The sequence below is a fragment of the Diachasmimorpha longicaudata genome, chromosome 13 (genome assembly GCF_034640455.1).
Source record: "Diachasmimorpha longicaudata isolate KC_UGA_2023 chromosome 13, iyDiaLong2, whole genome shotgun sequence".
Classification (NCBI taxonomy): Eukaryota; Metazoa; Arthropoda; class Insecta; order Hymenoptera; family Braconidae; genus Diachasmimorpha; species Diachasmimorpha longicaudata.
The window spans coordinates 548,925-564,399 of NC_087237.1; the positions used below are offsets into that span (position 1 = coordinate 548,925).

The 15,475-nt window shown below is 36.8% G+C and overlaps 2 protein-coding genes across 2 annotated transcripts; one reads left to right on the plus strand and one right to left on the minus strand.

The window, feature by feature from the left end:
* Positions 1–10,349: 10,349 nt before the first annotated feature.
* On the plus strand, positions 10,350–11,928 carry LOC135168501 (uncharacterized). The gene is made up of 2 exons (XM_064132754.1): positions 10,350–11,252; positions 11,472–11,928. The coding sequence occupies exons 1-2, from the start codon at positions 10,955–10,957 to the stop codon at positions 11,654–11,656; spliced, it is 483 nt and encodes a 160-aa protein (XP_063988824.1). The 5' UTR covers positions 10,350–10,954; the 3' UTR covers positions 11,657–11,928.
* Positions 11,929–12,086: 158 nt separating this feature from the next.
* Positions 12,087–13,758, minus strand: LOC135168500 (uncharacterized). Its single transcript, XM_064132753.1, has one exon. It carries the CDS (start codon positions 13,659–13,661, stop codon positions 12,882–12,884), a length of 780 nt encoding a protein of 259 aa, XP_063988823.1. The 5' UTR covers positions 13,662–13,758; the 3' UTR covers positions 12,087–12,881.
* Positions 13,759–15,475: the final 1,717 nt, after the last annotated feature.

The window sequence follows — 15,475 nt, forward strand, 5'->3', positions numbered from 1 at the left end:
GCAATTGACTGAATTTTTATTCTTTTTAATTAATTTGATCAATGGTTGACAAATACTAATTGTGCTGCTAACTTACCAAATTAACACCATTATTGTGAATATTTTAATTCACACTGAATAATTAGCGATTTGTTAAATATAAATTGATATTTTGCTTATCAGAGCCTTTCAAATTCCATTATTATAAGATTTTGAGTGAAAATGACAGAGTAAAACATTAAAACAATAGAATTCTATTTTGATACAAAAGAATTTGCATCCAATAAGATATATTTCATTGTACAATTAATACCTCATAACTCTCAGATTAATTAATGAAAAAGTCTATGAAAATCTGCAAATTTCATGATTTAGTTCTTATTAAGTTCTCTAAAATTTTCCACTTGAAATTTCAATGATGATTTGACGGTATGTGATTAATTGATTGCTCTTCCACTTTTGTAGTTGAGGTCAATGGAACCCCAGTCCAATAATCGTCGATCAAGGGACCTGTGCCGGCGTCAGGTAGAAATATCCCTGATGCATCGTGACTGCAGTATTATGAGGCCGTTCGCCTTGACCCAGAGAAAGGTAACCAGCTGAATATGGATTACAACACTGTCGGTCAGTATTATATAATCCGGTGCATTCTTTTCTATGCACTTGTTTCTATTCCGGCTTTGTCTCGAGCTGAGCGCAGAGAAGTGGTTTATCGAGATGGAATAGATGAGTCTCTGGCAATTGTTAATAAATACAACACGAAAGAAAATATAAGCTTGGTCCTTTTTGTTGTTTTTATTCGCGGAAATCTAATGGAGAATAAAATACGGAAATGGTCTGTTAATCCAACTGGAGATATGACCAGTAAGAAGGATATAATTAGCAATTTGGAATTATTATTCTTTTAAATGTTCGTAAAGTTTTTTTTAAATACGAATATAAACAAATTTGTTTGATTTTGTAACATTACGAATATAAACCAAATATAAATTTGTTATGATTTTCAAGGATCGATTTTAACTGCGAAAAACTGATAATTTTGAAATTATTTTGAAAAAATACGAATAAACCTTTTTTTGAACCTTTCATTACTTTAATTTTTCAAGAAAACTCCTCAAAAATCTAGTCTAACCATTATCCATCTGCAAAAATACCTTCTAACAGGTTGATATTTTCGTTCAAAGTTGGCCACTGCTAAGTTTAAATAATAAAATCATTGCAAAAGTCCAGAAACTCGATGTCAGAGCTCAAATAAAAAAGTTGTTAAACTACAAAAACAGGGGATAAAAAAAATTCAACAAAATAATTTAACATAATGACATGGGTTCTATCACTATAAACAAATGATAAAAAACGAAATAATAATATGTAAAGGGTAGGAATATCGTGAAATTATTTTAATTGTCTTAATTACTTCCCTAGTGATTTCACTGACCGGATAAACCGATTCAACTCTATTGAATTTGGTGTAATGATTTCTGATCAGAAATTATGCAAATCTCTCACAATTGAAATTTTCACATTGAATACATTCGCAATATAATTATTCGTCATTGAGGTTGATATTTGCGTTTTTAACATGATGACATATAGTTGTAGAATCCATTGTGTTTCATCGAGCAATCTGTTTAAATATTCAACACAGCCAACTCATAATCATATTTTAACGGTACCCCTAGGGCCTATTCTCCCCATCCAAATTTAATTCTAGGTCGTATGATGAATCGCAAAATAAAATCACTTCCTCTTTCATCTTCATGATTGTATCACGAGACTGGAATTTTTGACCATTTTTTTTCTTTTCCATTGAATTTCTCCTCTGTGTGACGCAGTTAAAGTTTGACAAATACCTCGGTGGTACTGCTATGGCCCAGTATAGGCGGAACTCAGAAAATGGAAAGTATGTCCCGAAATGGATATGCCCATTTACTTAGATAATGGAAGAAGTTAAATAAGAAACTTATATTCAGATAAGTGTGACATGTAAAGTAACAAATTTGGCGCGTGTTAAGCGGAGAAATTTTCTCGTCAAATTTTACGAAAGGCGCATTCTATCGAGATTTTTACAATGTCAGAGTCATTTTTGAACAGCCTTTGAAAACTTGCTATTTCGTTACATCTGGCAGTGAATAAATTAACGGGTAATACCGTTGGAGGAATCTTGCGTTCCGAGAATTTGAAATTAGGAAAAATTGACCCACTGAACGGTTTTGATAGTTTTTAATTATAGAACTTGATGAAAAATCAAAATAAGTTGATGAATTTAGTCTCCAAAGGATCAACTACGTAATTCTGTCATTAAAATTCTATATTTTCCCTTTCATTAATGTCAAATATTATTTCAAAAATAGTTTAAAACATTTGCAAAAATGTGGTGAGCGGTGGAAGGGTTGCAATGTTGAAAAATGTTCACTGAAATTTCTGAAAAGAACTGTTGAAATTGTTAACAATATGTCATTTAAAATTTATAATATTCATAAAACAAGAATTTTTAATTTTTCTTAATTCGTGCGAACTGCAAGTTTTAATTTTATTGTCTCATCGAAAAATAATAGAAAATTGGAATAATTTGACCCGTTTCTTGTAATTCCAAAATTTATCAGACTTCTTAGTGAATTCATTGAAAAGTTCGTGGCATTCCACGAATTTCAGAGGAATTCCTTGAAAGTTTAAGGGAATTTAGTAGTGAACCGAGATGCACGATAGGTAATCGCTCAAGACAATCTTTTGAATCTGACTGTCCATCCCTAACCGACTTAGGCCGAGCGTTACCGAGTTTCTGTACACAACACAACGATCCCGTCCACTACCGCCAAATGATTTTTAATAATTATCTTAGACTTCTAATCAAACATTAAAAATATCCCGGTTTAAATTCTAGTATTTTTACCACCAACAAAAATCCTAAAAGGTTTCCGGCATTTTTACCATTTGTCCAATGGGTTGAAAGTATGATGACTGATCATGAAAAATACTTTCTCACCCGATATTATTTTCATTGAGCGGCGAGTGGACCCAACAATTCCGAAGTAGGAAAGTTTTAGAGCACGCAGGAAAGAAGGGAAAGTAAGGACCTTGTTAAAAACTCGTTAGGCCAATGACCCTAATATGTGGAGGGTTTGATGAAGTCTGTCGACTTTGAGATTCTCGATGTATCATTGACCTCAATCACGAATCCCTTTAACCTGTTTCTCTACCCAATAAATTGTCTACCAAAAGCCTTGAACCACATGCGTATGAGAATTATCATGAGTATAATTCAAGTTCGGAAAAAAGGGCATTATACAACAATCCATTTTATCACGAGGGCGCAAACTGATTATTTCTCCATCTTTCGTTTGCGATAAATTTCATTTCTTTCACTTTTTTTTTACATTTTCTTTTGGCCCGGAGAATTACTCTGGTAGGAGATGATGGACGGCCGACGGTTGGCCGAGACTGCGCCAGTGCCGGCTCAGCCTCGATCTACTGTCGGCCACTTCTCATCTTCTGATAAGGCTATGTCACTCGCTTTCGCCTCGCTGAATAAATTTCAGCAGTAGAAAAAAACTATTTTCCACACATAAACTAAATTCACCATTTCATCGCATCGTCCGTAAAATGTAGTTTTATGGACACTTTGGGTTCATCACACACCGTTCACGGACATTGTAATGAAAAATGATGTTCATTGGACAAATTACGTTACAAAAAACGTATGAGTCAGTGTTGTTGTAATTTACTAGAATGCAAAATTTCCAGTCTTGCTATTCTTAGTACAGCGATTCAAAGTCAAGTGATTCCATAACTCTCCTGAAGTACACGATGAACTTTCTCTGGTGTTCCGGACGCACCTGCTTACGTAACATTGACGAGGCACAACTTAGCATCAATGAACTCCGAGCCAGGTTCAAGCTCACCAGGGAAAAGTTTCTTTCAACTCTGTTTGAACAGATGATGGAAAGTATAACAAAATACGTTACTTTCCAATGTGAATTCATCTCATCTCATCTCAGCGAACACTTTTTCCCATCTGTTGAATTATTTTATATTTTCACATTCGGTTCTTTTATTTATTGGAAAGTCATTGGTAGACAATCGATGAATAACTCGCTCCAGATCATTTATTGTAGCTCATAATTCATTCTAGATTGGACTGTTCAAGAAACTTCTTATTTATATTGAAAATTGAAAAATATTGGGCTTTTTAAACTTACACTGATAGAAAAAAATGATCTCCATTGAGGTATTTTATTCTCAGAAAAGAATTTCCAGAAAAAAAAAGAAAACTCGTAATTGACAAGATATCAAATACTCTCGTTATTCCGATGAATAAAGGACCTTCAATTCTAGATAAGTTCTATTTCTTTCAATCAAATCTGTCGGAGAGGAGACATAACTCGCGTTTATTATAGAATCACTTCCCTTTGAAAAATTTCAAGCTGATGCTAATTAATCGAAATGAAATTCTCTTGATAAAATTAATTTTTTTCTATCACTGTACAATGTATCTCATTATTTCCCTCATTATACTGATAATTATTCTCAATAACTTCTAGCTGTTCGTGTACAGTTAAGAAAAATTTTAAATTCCTAATTTTCACCTTTGATTAGTCATTCTAAATAACTTGGGCTTTTGAATTTCTTATTTCTCGCCAAAAAATTCACAAAATTGTACCTTTCAAAGCTGTAATACTCCTGATTGTTCCTCACAGCATGACAATTTCCTAGATCCCCACTAATGTGAATATTCAGGACTTAATTAACTCGATAATTAAACACCCTGAACAACAATTATCCCAGCTCAACTGCTCAAGAACAAAATGAGTAAAAACATGTAATGACATCCGTCGCATCCTCGATTCATTACTGAAAATAAAACGCCAGAATGGCGGACTATAAATAAACTCACTTTTTATCCCCATTGATTCACAAACAGCTGATAAATAGAAATTTCAAGGGTTTTTACTTACGTCTGACCTAATTTCTACAGGAGAAAGTTGAACAGAGGTTTTTCGGTGAAAAAAAAACTCAGAATTTGAAAGACAAGGGTATTGACATCCCACTAAATTTTTATTACCTTCGACTGTTGTCGTATTTATCGCGATAATATTTATAAGGATCAGCATGGTCATACGGATTGTCATCTTCGATCATGTCCTTTCTCTTGTACTTGCTGTAACCAGTGGGTCCAGTACTGAAAACTGTGGGAAGTGAGAAGCCAGCAATGAGCCGCCTCAGGCCCATTATTGCAGTCAGAACGAGACTGAGGAGACTGAGCATGAAGGAACCACCACTCAACAGCGCCAAACCCTTCAATGCCACCGGAATAATAATCGATTTAATCAGCAACCATCCGAATAACAGGGGAATCACGTACTTATTCTGCCGGTGCTTTCCCTTTTTCTTTTTTTTCTTACCTGAAATAAAATTTTATTTCAGGTGCAATTTGCGGTGTCGTGGAGGGAGAAAACAACTTGATGGAAATAAAGGTTTTGTTGAAAATTGCTTGGACGATGTGAGTCAAAATTACAATGAGTAAATAACGTTATGAGGGGAGAAATATTGGGTAAAAATGACGGAATTCGCTGTTCGCTCATCGATTATGGAATCTTCGTCTAATGGCAATACCATCTGTACAATGATTCTAATCGATTAATTTTTCCGCAATCGTTCCTTAAAAATATGAAACTGACCAATAACTGTTATGGATATAAAATTAAAAAAAATTGCGGAATCGAATGGGAAATTTGACGCAACTGTAGGATAATTATTCTCAAACGATCCCATTCTTTATGAAATGTGACTCGGGCAACTAATCGAACATGGCGGATTTGATAGAGATAATCGATTATTTGATAGTAATGATCGATCATGTGATAATCGATTAGTGGAGACGTAAATGTAACACCGACATCCACAGAAATGTTGATTTTCCTATAGAACACTTTTTACGGTCTGATTTCTTCACGTTTTTTCAAAACAAAAGCGATAATGAGATCGAGGAAATAAATACGATTCCACATGGGATTGGTTTTTCTCTATCTTTCCATAATCTTTGAATTTAATAAAAGGGAACTCATATCTGTCATTCAAATTGCCAGGCGTTTCTGAATTTCCAATCACGAAAAAAGTACAAGTTTCAATGGAAATTAAATGGATTGAAACGTTCTGGAACCATTACCAGTAAATTGAAAAAAAATGGACTCCATTCTCTGTGGAAAATTCATATACTTTTAACATAATATTTTCAGGAATTTTCATGAAATTTTCATCCGAGAACGGAGAAACTATCGCATATCACTTGTCCTCAATAAATTGTCTTGAGCCAACGTTCGTGAAGTTTTTCTAGCCGACACTTAACGCATTTGCTTCCGTGCCTGCGCGAGAATTTTTGTACCAAATAAATACTAAGTCAATATACTTTGAAATTTTCAGTCCGTTGACAATTCAACGAAATTTAGTACTGAAAATTCCAGCGTTTTAAAGTTACCGTTTCTCCACTTTCAAAATTCCTCAATTCTTCTTAAATTCAAGAACGCACTGTATAAACAAATTTTTCTGTAGTAACGCTCACTGAGAGAAAAATATCGTAGATTCTACAGAACATAACATTATGTTAGACACATGTTCATGCATATGAAAATAGAATCCCATTGTTTTAACATTTTAAATGTTCATTTACACTGGGGGCAAATATAATTTTGTCATTTAAATATTCTTCTGACAGGAATTTAAAGCGGATTGTCGAATGGAAATTTGGGACATTTGTATGTCCAACACAAATATCACTGGCCAAATGATATATTTCTCTCAGTGTAACTAGCGGGTTCCCCATGCAGCTTAGATAATGACATATTCATTTGGAAATGCACCATTATTCCATTGAAAATATCTTATTGCATGCGATTCCCTTGACGCGGCCGACAATAAGTATGACAAATAGGATACATTCAAATTAAAATTTCAATCCGATGAAATATTCAGGGAGTCCAGAGGAATATCCGATAGATTTAAATGTGTTCGAATCATGAGGTTTCTGTTTAATTAATTAATTTAATGGAGCAATCCAGTAAAACTCCCCCGATATTTCGTACCATCAAGGGTTTATTCCATTGGTCCTATAAAAAACCACTGGGCGAATAAAAAAATAATCCGTTCGCTTTACTCCATTTTTCTCTCAATGGGCCTCAAAACCCGCGAACGCCCCTCAAACTAACTTTCCCAACATTTTCCTTATGTATGAATGAGCATAAATACATACACCAAGACATACATAAAGATCTTCCGTCTCTTCCGGTGGGTTCTGCCGCCGTTGTCGCTGGTACAATCGCCTGAACAGCATTTGAAATTTCATTAGCAATAGCCAACTCACTCGATTTAGACTCATCGATTCCTCGATCAATCACATTATCAGAACTGTCAGGAGCCGTTATCATAGATTCCTCCCCCTCCCCTCGGCCCCAACTCAACAGCACCAAAACCACTGAGTAAACAATCAACAGAGCACGAAACATATTTTAATAATTATTCTTCCTCAAAAATTCAAAAGAAAAACTCAATTTTCCCTCGTTCTGAAACTGTCTCGATGCTGTCCCTCTGCAAACTTGGCAATTGCTATTTGCAACCCTTCGTTTATATAGTCGCCCATCTCAAATGAAGAGAAAAGGGGGAGAAGACTTCATCTAACATAGCACTGATGCATGAAGAAACTCGCATTGTACCGTTTCGTTTATTCTTGCAAATGTATCCAATGACTGGGGAAAAATTTCGTGATCCGAAGTATTAAATTTGAGTCGAGCGTGTCGGAGTGTATCTTCAGTTGTACCGCCAGTTCGATGAGACAATGTCATAACCGAACGTTCGCATTGCTTTCATTTCACACTCGAATAAAATCATTTGGCAAATATTCTCAAGGTGTTCTGCTCTGTTCGAAGTTCAATCACTGAGAATTATTAGAAGTAATTTTTTCATTTTACAGTATTTGTTTTACTGGTTATTTATTTATAGTATAAGAACGATAATGATGGTTTCACGTCTTCTGTAGTTTATTTTGTTTGTTTAGTTCTCATTTGTCATGCGATAAAGAGAAGAAAAAGAGAGAGATAAAATCGACTTCTGAAATAATCAATTGGTGTTTTAATAATTATTGAATTATTTTATTTAAAAGTAGCTCGACGGTTTTAGTTTAAAGGTTATCAAAAGCTAATTATCGAAATCGTATTTTTGTCTGAATTTAATTGTCGTTTCTATTGAAAAAAATTGAAATCTGTTGAGTGGTTCTCCGATCGCTCATTTTTAAGAAAATCAGTATTTGCATCGCATCGTACGGAAAATGTTATTTCCCGCATGCTACGCGCGCGAAAAACCACGAATTTCCACGTTGCGGTGGAAATTAGCGTTCGATTATCGTGGGAATCTGTTTCTTTGAGTCGTGGGAGGGTACCATTAGCCTTGGGCACTCGTGACGGTCGCTTCAACTTCAACAATCATTTTTCCACACTCGTGTTGGAATAGCCAATTTCGGTCTTCTTCATCAGATCGAACAGAATCAAACGCGACTTTTTTAATTTCATGAATGGAATAATTACACCTTTGTTACATGAAATTAAACAATATTTCATGGCTTTAGGGTCCGTGAAAAAAATCTTGGTTTATTTTTCATTTGAAAATTAGCAAAATTTAATATCACAATTTCATTAAAAATTCAATTATTTTTCTGACTGGAAATCGCGAATTTCATTAAAAAACCTATGAATACTAAAAAATGAGTTTCAAATTTTTTCTCTCCCCCACCCACAAAACATCGACAAAATTAATTTTAATGAAAAAAATTCGGTCCAAGTGCTTTTCAACCCGTGATCACAACTTATTTTTATAAACTTTTTATTACCTCGTTCAAGTAAGTTTTTCACCTTCATTACACCCAATGGCAATTACTGTAAATGGATATGGTTCCCACCGATGGATATTTCGATAATCGTGGGGATCCTTAACATTATAATTTCCTTATTCTGGGAACTAATGCGTTACGGTTCAATGAACTAGAATAATGATGAATATCAAAGGAACGAGCATAGGGATTATAAAATAAATGAATTCCACTCTACTGAAGATACAGGCTACATATTTCGCAAATGGCCAGGGCCATTAACATATTGAGGACAAGAATTCCATTAGAATTACCATAAAGAATCATCTATCCCCGAAAAATAAATAAATTTACATTTCTTCTGATTCTGGTAGAAAAAAATAGGCAAAGAAAAATCGAATGTTTATTCGAAGCTTTGGTCTCGGTTTTCGTTCACCGTCTCACTATTATACCTTGACTGTGAAAAATGTACAACCGCGTAACCGCAATGAAATCCGTAATGATGGCGATGGTCACAAGACCACAAACTTCGACCCCATGCTCTGCTCGAGTTCTCCCAGGCGCTTGCTTCACTAATTGTTTCCAAATTCTCATTACAAGTCGGCCCAGAATTTTTATCTCAACACCTACTGCAGTTTCCCGAGAGAATAACTGTAAATTTATTGAATTTTCGATGTTAATTACAGGGCAGGGCGAGACAAAGGGAATTAAAAAGTTATGATAAAAATATTTAATTAATTACTAGGGTAATAATAGGCCAGCGTGTTTGGAGAGATCCAATTATCCGAGATCTTGTGATATTACATGTGAATATTTCTCTCCGCATTGAAAATTTTATCATTCGCTCCACTAAACCATCGACTCAACTTCTGCCACCTCAGATCCATCTCTTTTTCCATTCGCCAAAGCAAATTCAATTTATTTCCTCCCGAATGCACTCGGTTTTTATCCCGTTTATCTTCCGGAATGATCTTCACTCCAATTTTCCCATAATTTTCCAACACTTCTCTCCCCTAAAATACCAAGAACACCTCCAGGTGTCGATTGAAACTCCAACGAGGCATCAATCACGTTCCTAGTTAATCCAAAGTCACGTACTGAATCGAACCGTAATTGCATTATCGATCGAATTGTTCCGAATATCTCTGCACCATAACTGAAGTAAGATGGAAACGTACCTCGTGACCCACTCCAACAGACCAATGAAAATGGCATAATGATATTTTTTTTCATCCCCCCATGATTTTCATATTTCGCCGCAACAAGACAGGACGTCCCATTCGTACATAAACGACAGAGTAATATCCTTCGCCTATAAGACGCTTCGCATACTTCATCCGTTATTATAGTACTTACGACACGCATATTTCCAGTATGTCCCAGCTAATTTTCCACGGACTGCCAATTCCTGTAGCAACTGATGCATATCTCGTCATAGTATCCGCTTTGGGATCCATCATGTTTCCTGGGGTGAATTGCGACTGGATCGGTTAGTTCCTGGTCGTTCGTCGCGGTGTTCGTTAGCTTACAACATTGATCGTGAATATTGAAGGCCATTTACCAGTCACTTTGATTGGATGAGCGAGTTCAACGGGTTCAGCCAAGTGTTGTTGATCTGTGCGATTGTTCTTTTTCGTTATTTCCATTTCATCTGCCATCGAAGGACAATGAAAGGACGAGGCTCCCTGTGAATAGAGACGTGTCTGTCCCACCTTTCGAGTCAATTAATGATGAATAATCGATCATTGTCGTGACTGATTCGATCATCTCGGTCGCCATTGATAAATAGATGTTGCCTCCGATTGGGAGAACGTTGACGTTTTTATTTGATTAATCATTGGGATAAGTCAAAGTCGATTTGATTCTCAATTGATGGAAAATTCAAATTATAGTTCACTGAGTTTTCAAACATTTGGTCTATTGTTGGGCGCATGGAGATCTGATGGTTGAGAGCCCGTTGGATGAGATAAAGCAGAATGGGACTCATTTGTCGCTGATTAAATCTACGGAAATGTCATGTGAATGAGGCGTTGTTACAATTCTTTGTGTCTCGAGAATTCAGAAATAAATTTCTGAAAAGATAGGAAATTGTTAGAATAACTGTGAAATTATTCTAAGGAGTGAATGATGGATAGTGTTAATCTAGTCGTGATTGCGATGGCGCTGATGTGCCTGGTCATGGCCAGTAGCGTTGACAATCAAGATGCAGAGAAGAAATTAAATCGATTAGCCACTTACAAACTACCGAATAACATCAAAGTGACAACGACTCGGCCGATTACCAAAATTCGAAAATCGGGGAATAAACTCAGGCGAAAAACAAATGTTGTGGCGATGGACAATACGACGAAACTTCCAGTTGATTCAGGGGAGGAAGAGGAGGGGAATTTTTCGTTACTGCTGAAACAAGCCGAACTGAGGGGTAATTAATTAATTATTATTATGCGAAAGTTGAAAAAGTGTGGATAATTTTTTATATTTTTGTATTCGATGATTTTACATATTTTAAAAATGGCTCATGTGATCGAAGTGAACGAAAAATGTCTTAAAAGGATTTTTAAGAGTGACAAAAAGTTGTAAAGTAGTAAAACCCAGTATTCATTCAAAAAATTATATTAAATTGTGGATATACCATTTTCAGGAAGACCAAAAAAACACAAGAAGATGAAGCGAGCCCTGATAGCCCTTCTGCTGGCTTACAAACTCAAATTCGCAGCCCTGGTTCCCGCCATAATCGGGGGCTTAATAATGCTGGTGATGACAACTGGTCTCGCTGGTTTTTTCTTCGCCCTTTTCGCCGCGGTATTGGGCCTGAAGAACACCTGAGACCCGTATTACATTCGATTCTCTCGGGAAATTCGGGAAAATCATTAAATAAGTATCTACGAAAATGGACTAAAATCGAATAATTTATTGTACCTCGACGACTCGCGTCCAATCATATAAGTTAAACAAATAAATATCTGAATATTGTGGCTGTACACGACGCCATTTGTATTTTTCTCTCATTCCACAGAATCATAATTTATTCACAATCCAATGGAATCAATCCAATCATATCTGATTATCAGTTTCAGTGCTACTGTATCTCCGTTGAAAGATTACTACAACAGCTACATCCGTTGACTTCTGAAAAAATTCTTGCATTAACCAAGATTAGAAAAAAATTTGCTAAAAATTATCATCTACTGACCTCCCATTACACTCGATTCTCTCGGGAAATTTGGGAAAATTATCAAATAAATATCTACAAAAATGGAGTGAAATCGAATAATTTATTGTACCTCGACGACGCGCGTCCAATTACATAAATCAAAATAAATAAATATCTGAATATTACGGCCCCTACATGACGCCATTAGTATCCCTCTGTCATTCAACAGACTCATAATTTAGTCACATTCTCAGGAATAAGATCGTTTTTATCATCAATCCGATGATTCTGCACATCTCATCTCCATTAAACAAGATCCAGCAATTTCATCGCAGTGAGTAGATACAACTTACAACAATCAAACTTAAGTAATGTATATGTACCATCGAGCAACAGCTGTGCAACAAGTGTGTCATTGGACTCGCTCGACACATAACGATCGATGTTACATGTAAAACGGAATCCAGTTCCGGTTTGCGGGAAATTTCAACAGTTGCATGCATGATACAACTCCGCTTTTGACATGAAAAATAGCTACTACAAAACAATAGAAAAAAGTTGAAATAATCGTAAATGTACCCGCAAATTATTAATGTAATAAATTGTCGAGCAAAATCCCCAGAAAATCTCAATTAACATTAAACGCGCACAACTGTTGCAGGATTTATGTACCACAAGACCGACGAGTTTATTAACAAAAAAAAGCACCGCTACCAGAAGATAAAGGTTAGTCTTTTTCACGTCTTAATTACTCAAACGTAACCGTTCACGCAACAAACAACTGGCCCCGGGTGCCCTGAGGCCCGCGAAAAACTCCCTCCGTTACTTCGTGTCAAGAGTCAAATAAATAATAAATAAAAAACCAAATTCTGCGCCTAAGATTAATGTTTAGTGATCCTACAGCACTTGCGGCTTCTGTCCGCTGTAGGCGAGATTCTGGCCATAAACATCGACGCCATCGTTTGGCTGTTGATGTTGTAGATTCTTGAGACTCCTGTCCCATCCACCACCACCACCACCACCACTCTGCCATCCACCGTGGGATTCATGTCCACCTCCCTGTTTCTGACTCAACAATTTCTTCAGTCCAATGATCATGGACAAGACGAGTGCAATTTTACTGATAATGAGGGCTTTACCAGCGAGAAGAAATAGAACACCCATTGCTATCGGCACAAGTGCAGCCATCTTCATGGTCATGCCCATCATCATCATCCCCATCATCTTCTTCATCTTCCCACGTCCCTCTTCCATACTCCGTTTGAGTTCCCCAGAGGATGTTGTTGGTAATCGGATTTGAATATTGAAGCCGTTCATGAGATTGGCGATTCTCTCCAGAAGAATATCATTGAGAGCATCCTCCCTGGATGCACCACGTCCAAGACCCTCACTATCTTCAGTCTGTGAATAGGTGTAATTGACCCCAGGTACTTTAACGAGTTCCAAATTATCGGCGATGGGAAGACTGTCGATTCTCCCCAATCTCTCGAAGAAGGAGATCGCCTTCTTCTTGAGACACAACGAAACACCACCAGTTCTCTGCTGGCAATCCTCGTACACCCGATACATGGATCGATATCCCTTATCGACGATGCTCTCCTCGATGGAAGATCCGCCACAGACAATATTGGCGGATACACCAATCGTCACCAGGAGAATCACACACTTTAGAGTCATTTTCAATAACTTTTAAGTCCAATGAACTGATGAACACTGAAGAACTGATGCAGCATTCACCAGGCTAATCCTCCTGTGGTTGACTGGCATCAGGATGTTGTCTGATGGCTCCTATATAGCTGGCAACATCGGCGAAGCAGTGGCAGGGCGCAGGGATACTGGTGTGAGAAAGAGCGGGTGTATAGTTATTCCCACGTGCAGTATTTTGTTTGAAGACTCGAGAGGGAGATGGTATTCCGCTATCAACATCCGCATGACTTTGGACTTGTCGACGAATCAACAGCAGGCGCAATGTTTCGATGGTGGTTCATGAAAGGTGGACAAGTGGGAGAGGGAAAATAAAAATTGTTGCAGAGCGAGAGAGGCTGATGAATCAGCAAATAGGGGGAGGAGAGATGGGAAAACATTCCCAGGAGAGTATGTGACCTTTCTCGGCACAGAGACCCAGCCGTATTAAGCCCATCTTCTTTGCCATCTGATGGATTATACTGTGTGTCATTGGTGGGGGAATGGGAATATCGCTTTGCAAAAATTGCCGAGACCTTGGCATACGACAGGTACGAGGTGCACAATGCAGTAACGGAGAAAACGAGGGAAGGTTGGCGATCATTGATGTCAGGGAGGAAGAGAGATCACCAATTGAATTGCGATGAAACACGGGCGATGTAGCAAGATTGTTAGGAACAGGGAGCTGAAGGTCTACCATTGGCCAAGAGGATGGCACCGTGACCCATGGGGATGACCTTTGGACTACACTGGCGAACGGAAACTAGACCACTCGTGTTGGTTACTCTCTTCTTCGGGTTGAAGATGCATGAGGGGGGATGGGTGAAAATGTACAGTTTATGCGCATTCTTTGATGGGTAATTTACATATAAGCATTCGAAGGTTTTCTTCTTTTGTCGCTTGTTGGGAGAACGGAAAGTTTGCTTGAGGATTTAAGGAAGATCCGCGGACAATTGGGCCCCCTCAGGATTGCTTCGATTTTTTTTTATTCTGAATGGACGCCTTGTATTTGATCTGTTTTTAATTGTCTGAGAATGTTATGAAATGTGAAACAACTAAGGTTTATGTGACATGTCGGTCGGTTCGAAGATTAATTTTGTAGTTAAGATTAATTTTCAAAATAGAAATTTGTAGCTAACGATCTGAATTTTAGACTTGTTCGGCTTATAAAATGCTCGAGCTGTTCAAAAACTTATAATAAGATGGGCAGGTTTCGGTGATTTTTGAAGTTTCTAATGTTTGTCTCCTCAATTGCAGAATATAATCATGATTATTCCATTGTTATTTGTTGTTTATATTTATAATATGCCACAGATATTCAAAATTGTAATACAATGGGGTTAGAGAGGTATTGGAACAGAGTGAAATATTCAATGAAGACTTAGTGGTCTTGGAAATTCCGAGAATTTGTGACGTACTTTTTATGCAAAATCACGAAACTTTTCAAAAGATTCCTATCATTTTTAGGCGAATTGTAAAGTTTCTGATGTTTATCCTCTCAATTGTTCAACATATAATTGATTTTTGTGGAAAAAAACATAGACATCTGAAGTTCTGTTAATTTTTACAGGACATTCTGAATTTTTGAACCCGAAATTTCCTGATATTTCTGTAGACCTCTAGCGGAAATTTTATTTGTTGTTTAATTATTCATCATATTTTTATTTTTTGTTCAAAACATTAGTTATTTTTTGTTGTCTTTATCGTGAAACCCTAGCGATTATTTCAATGTTAATTTCTCTCGAGACATTCTGTGAAGGCCAAGCAGGTGCATGTGCCCCTCGGCGTTGGTTTATCAGGTGAGTATT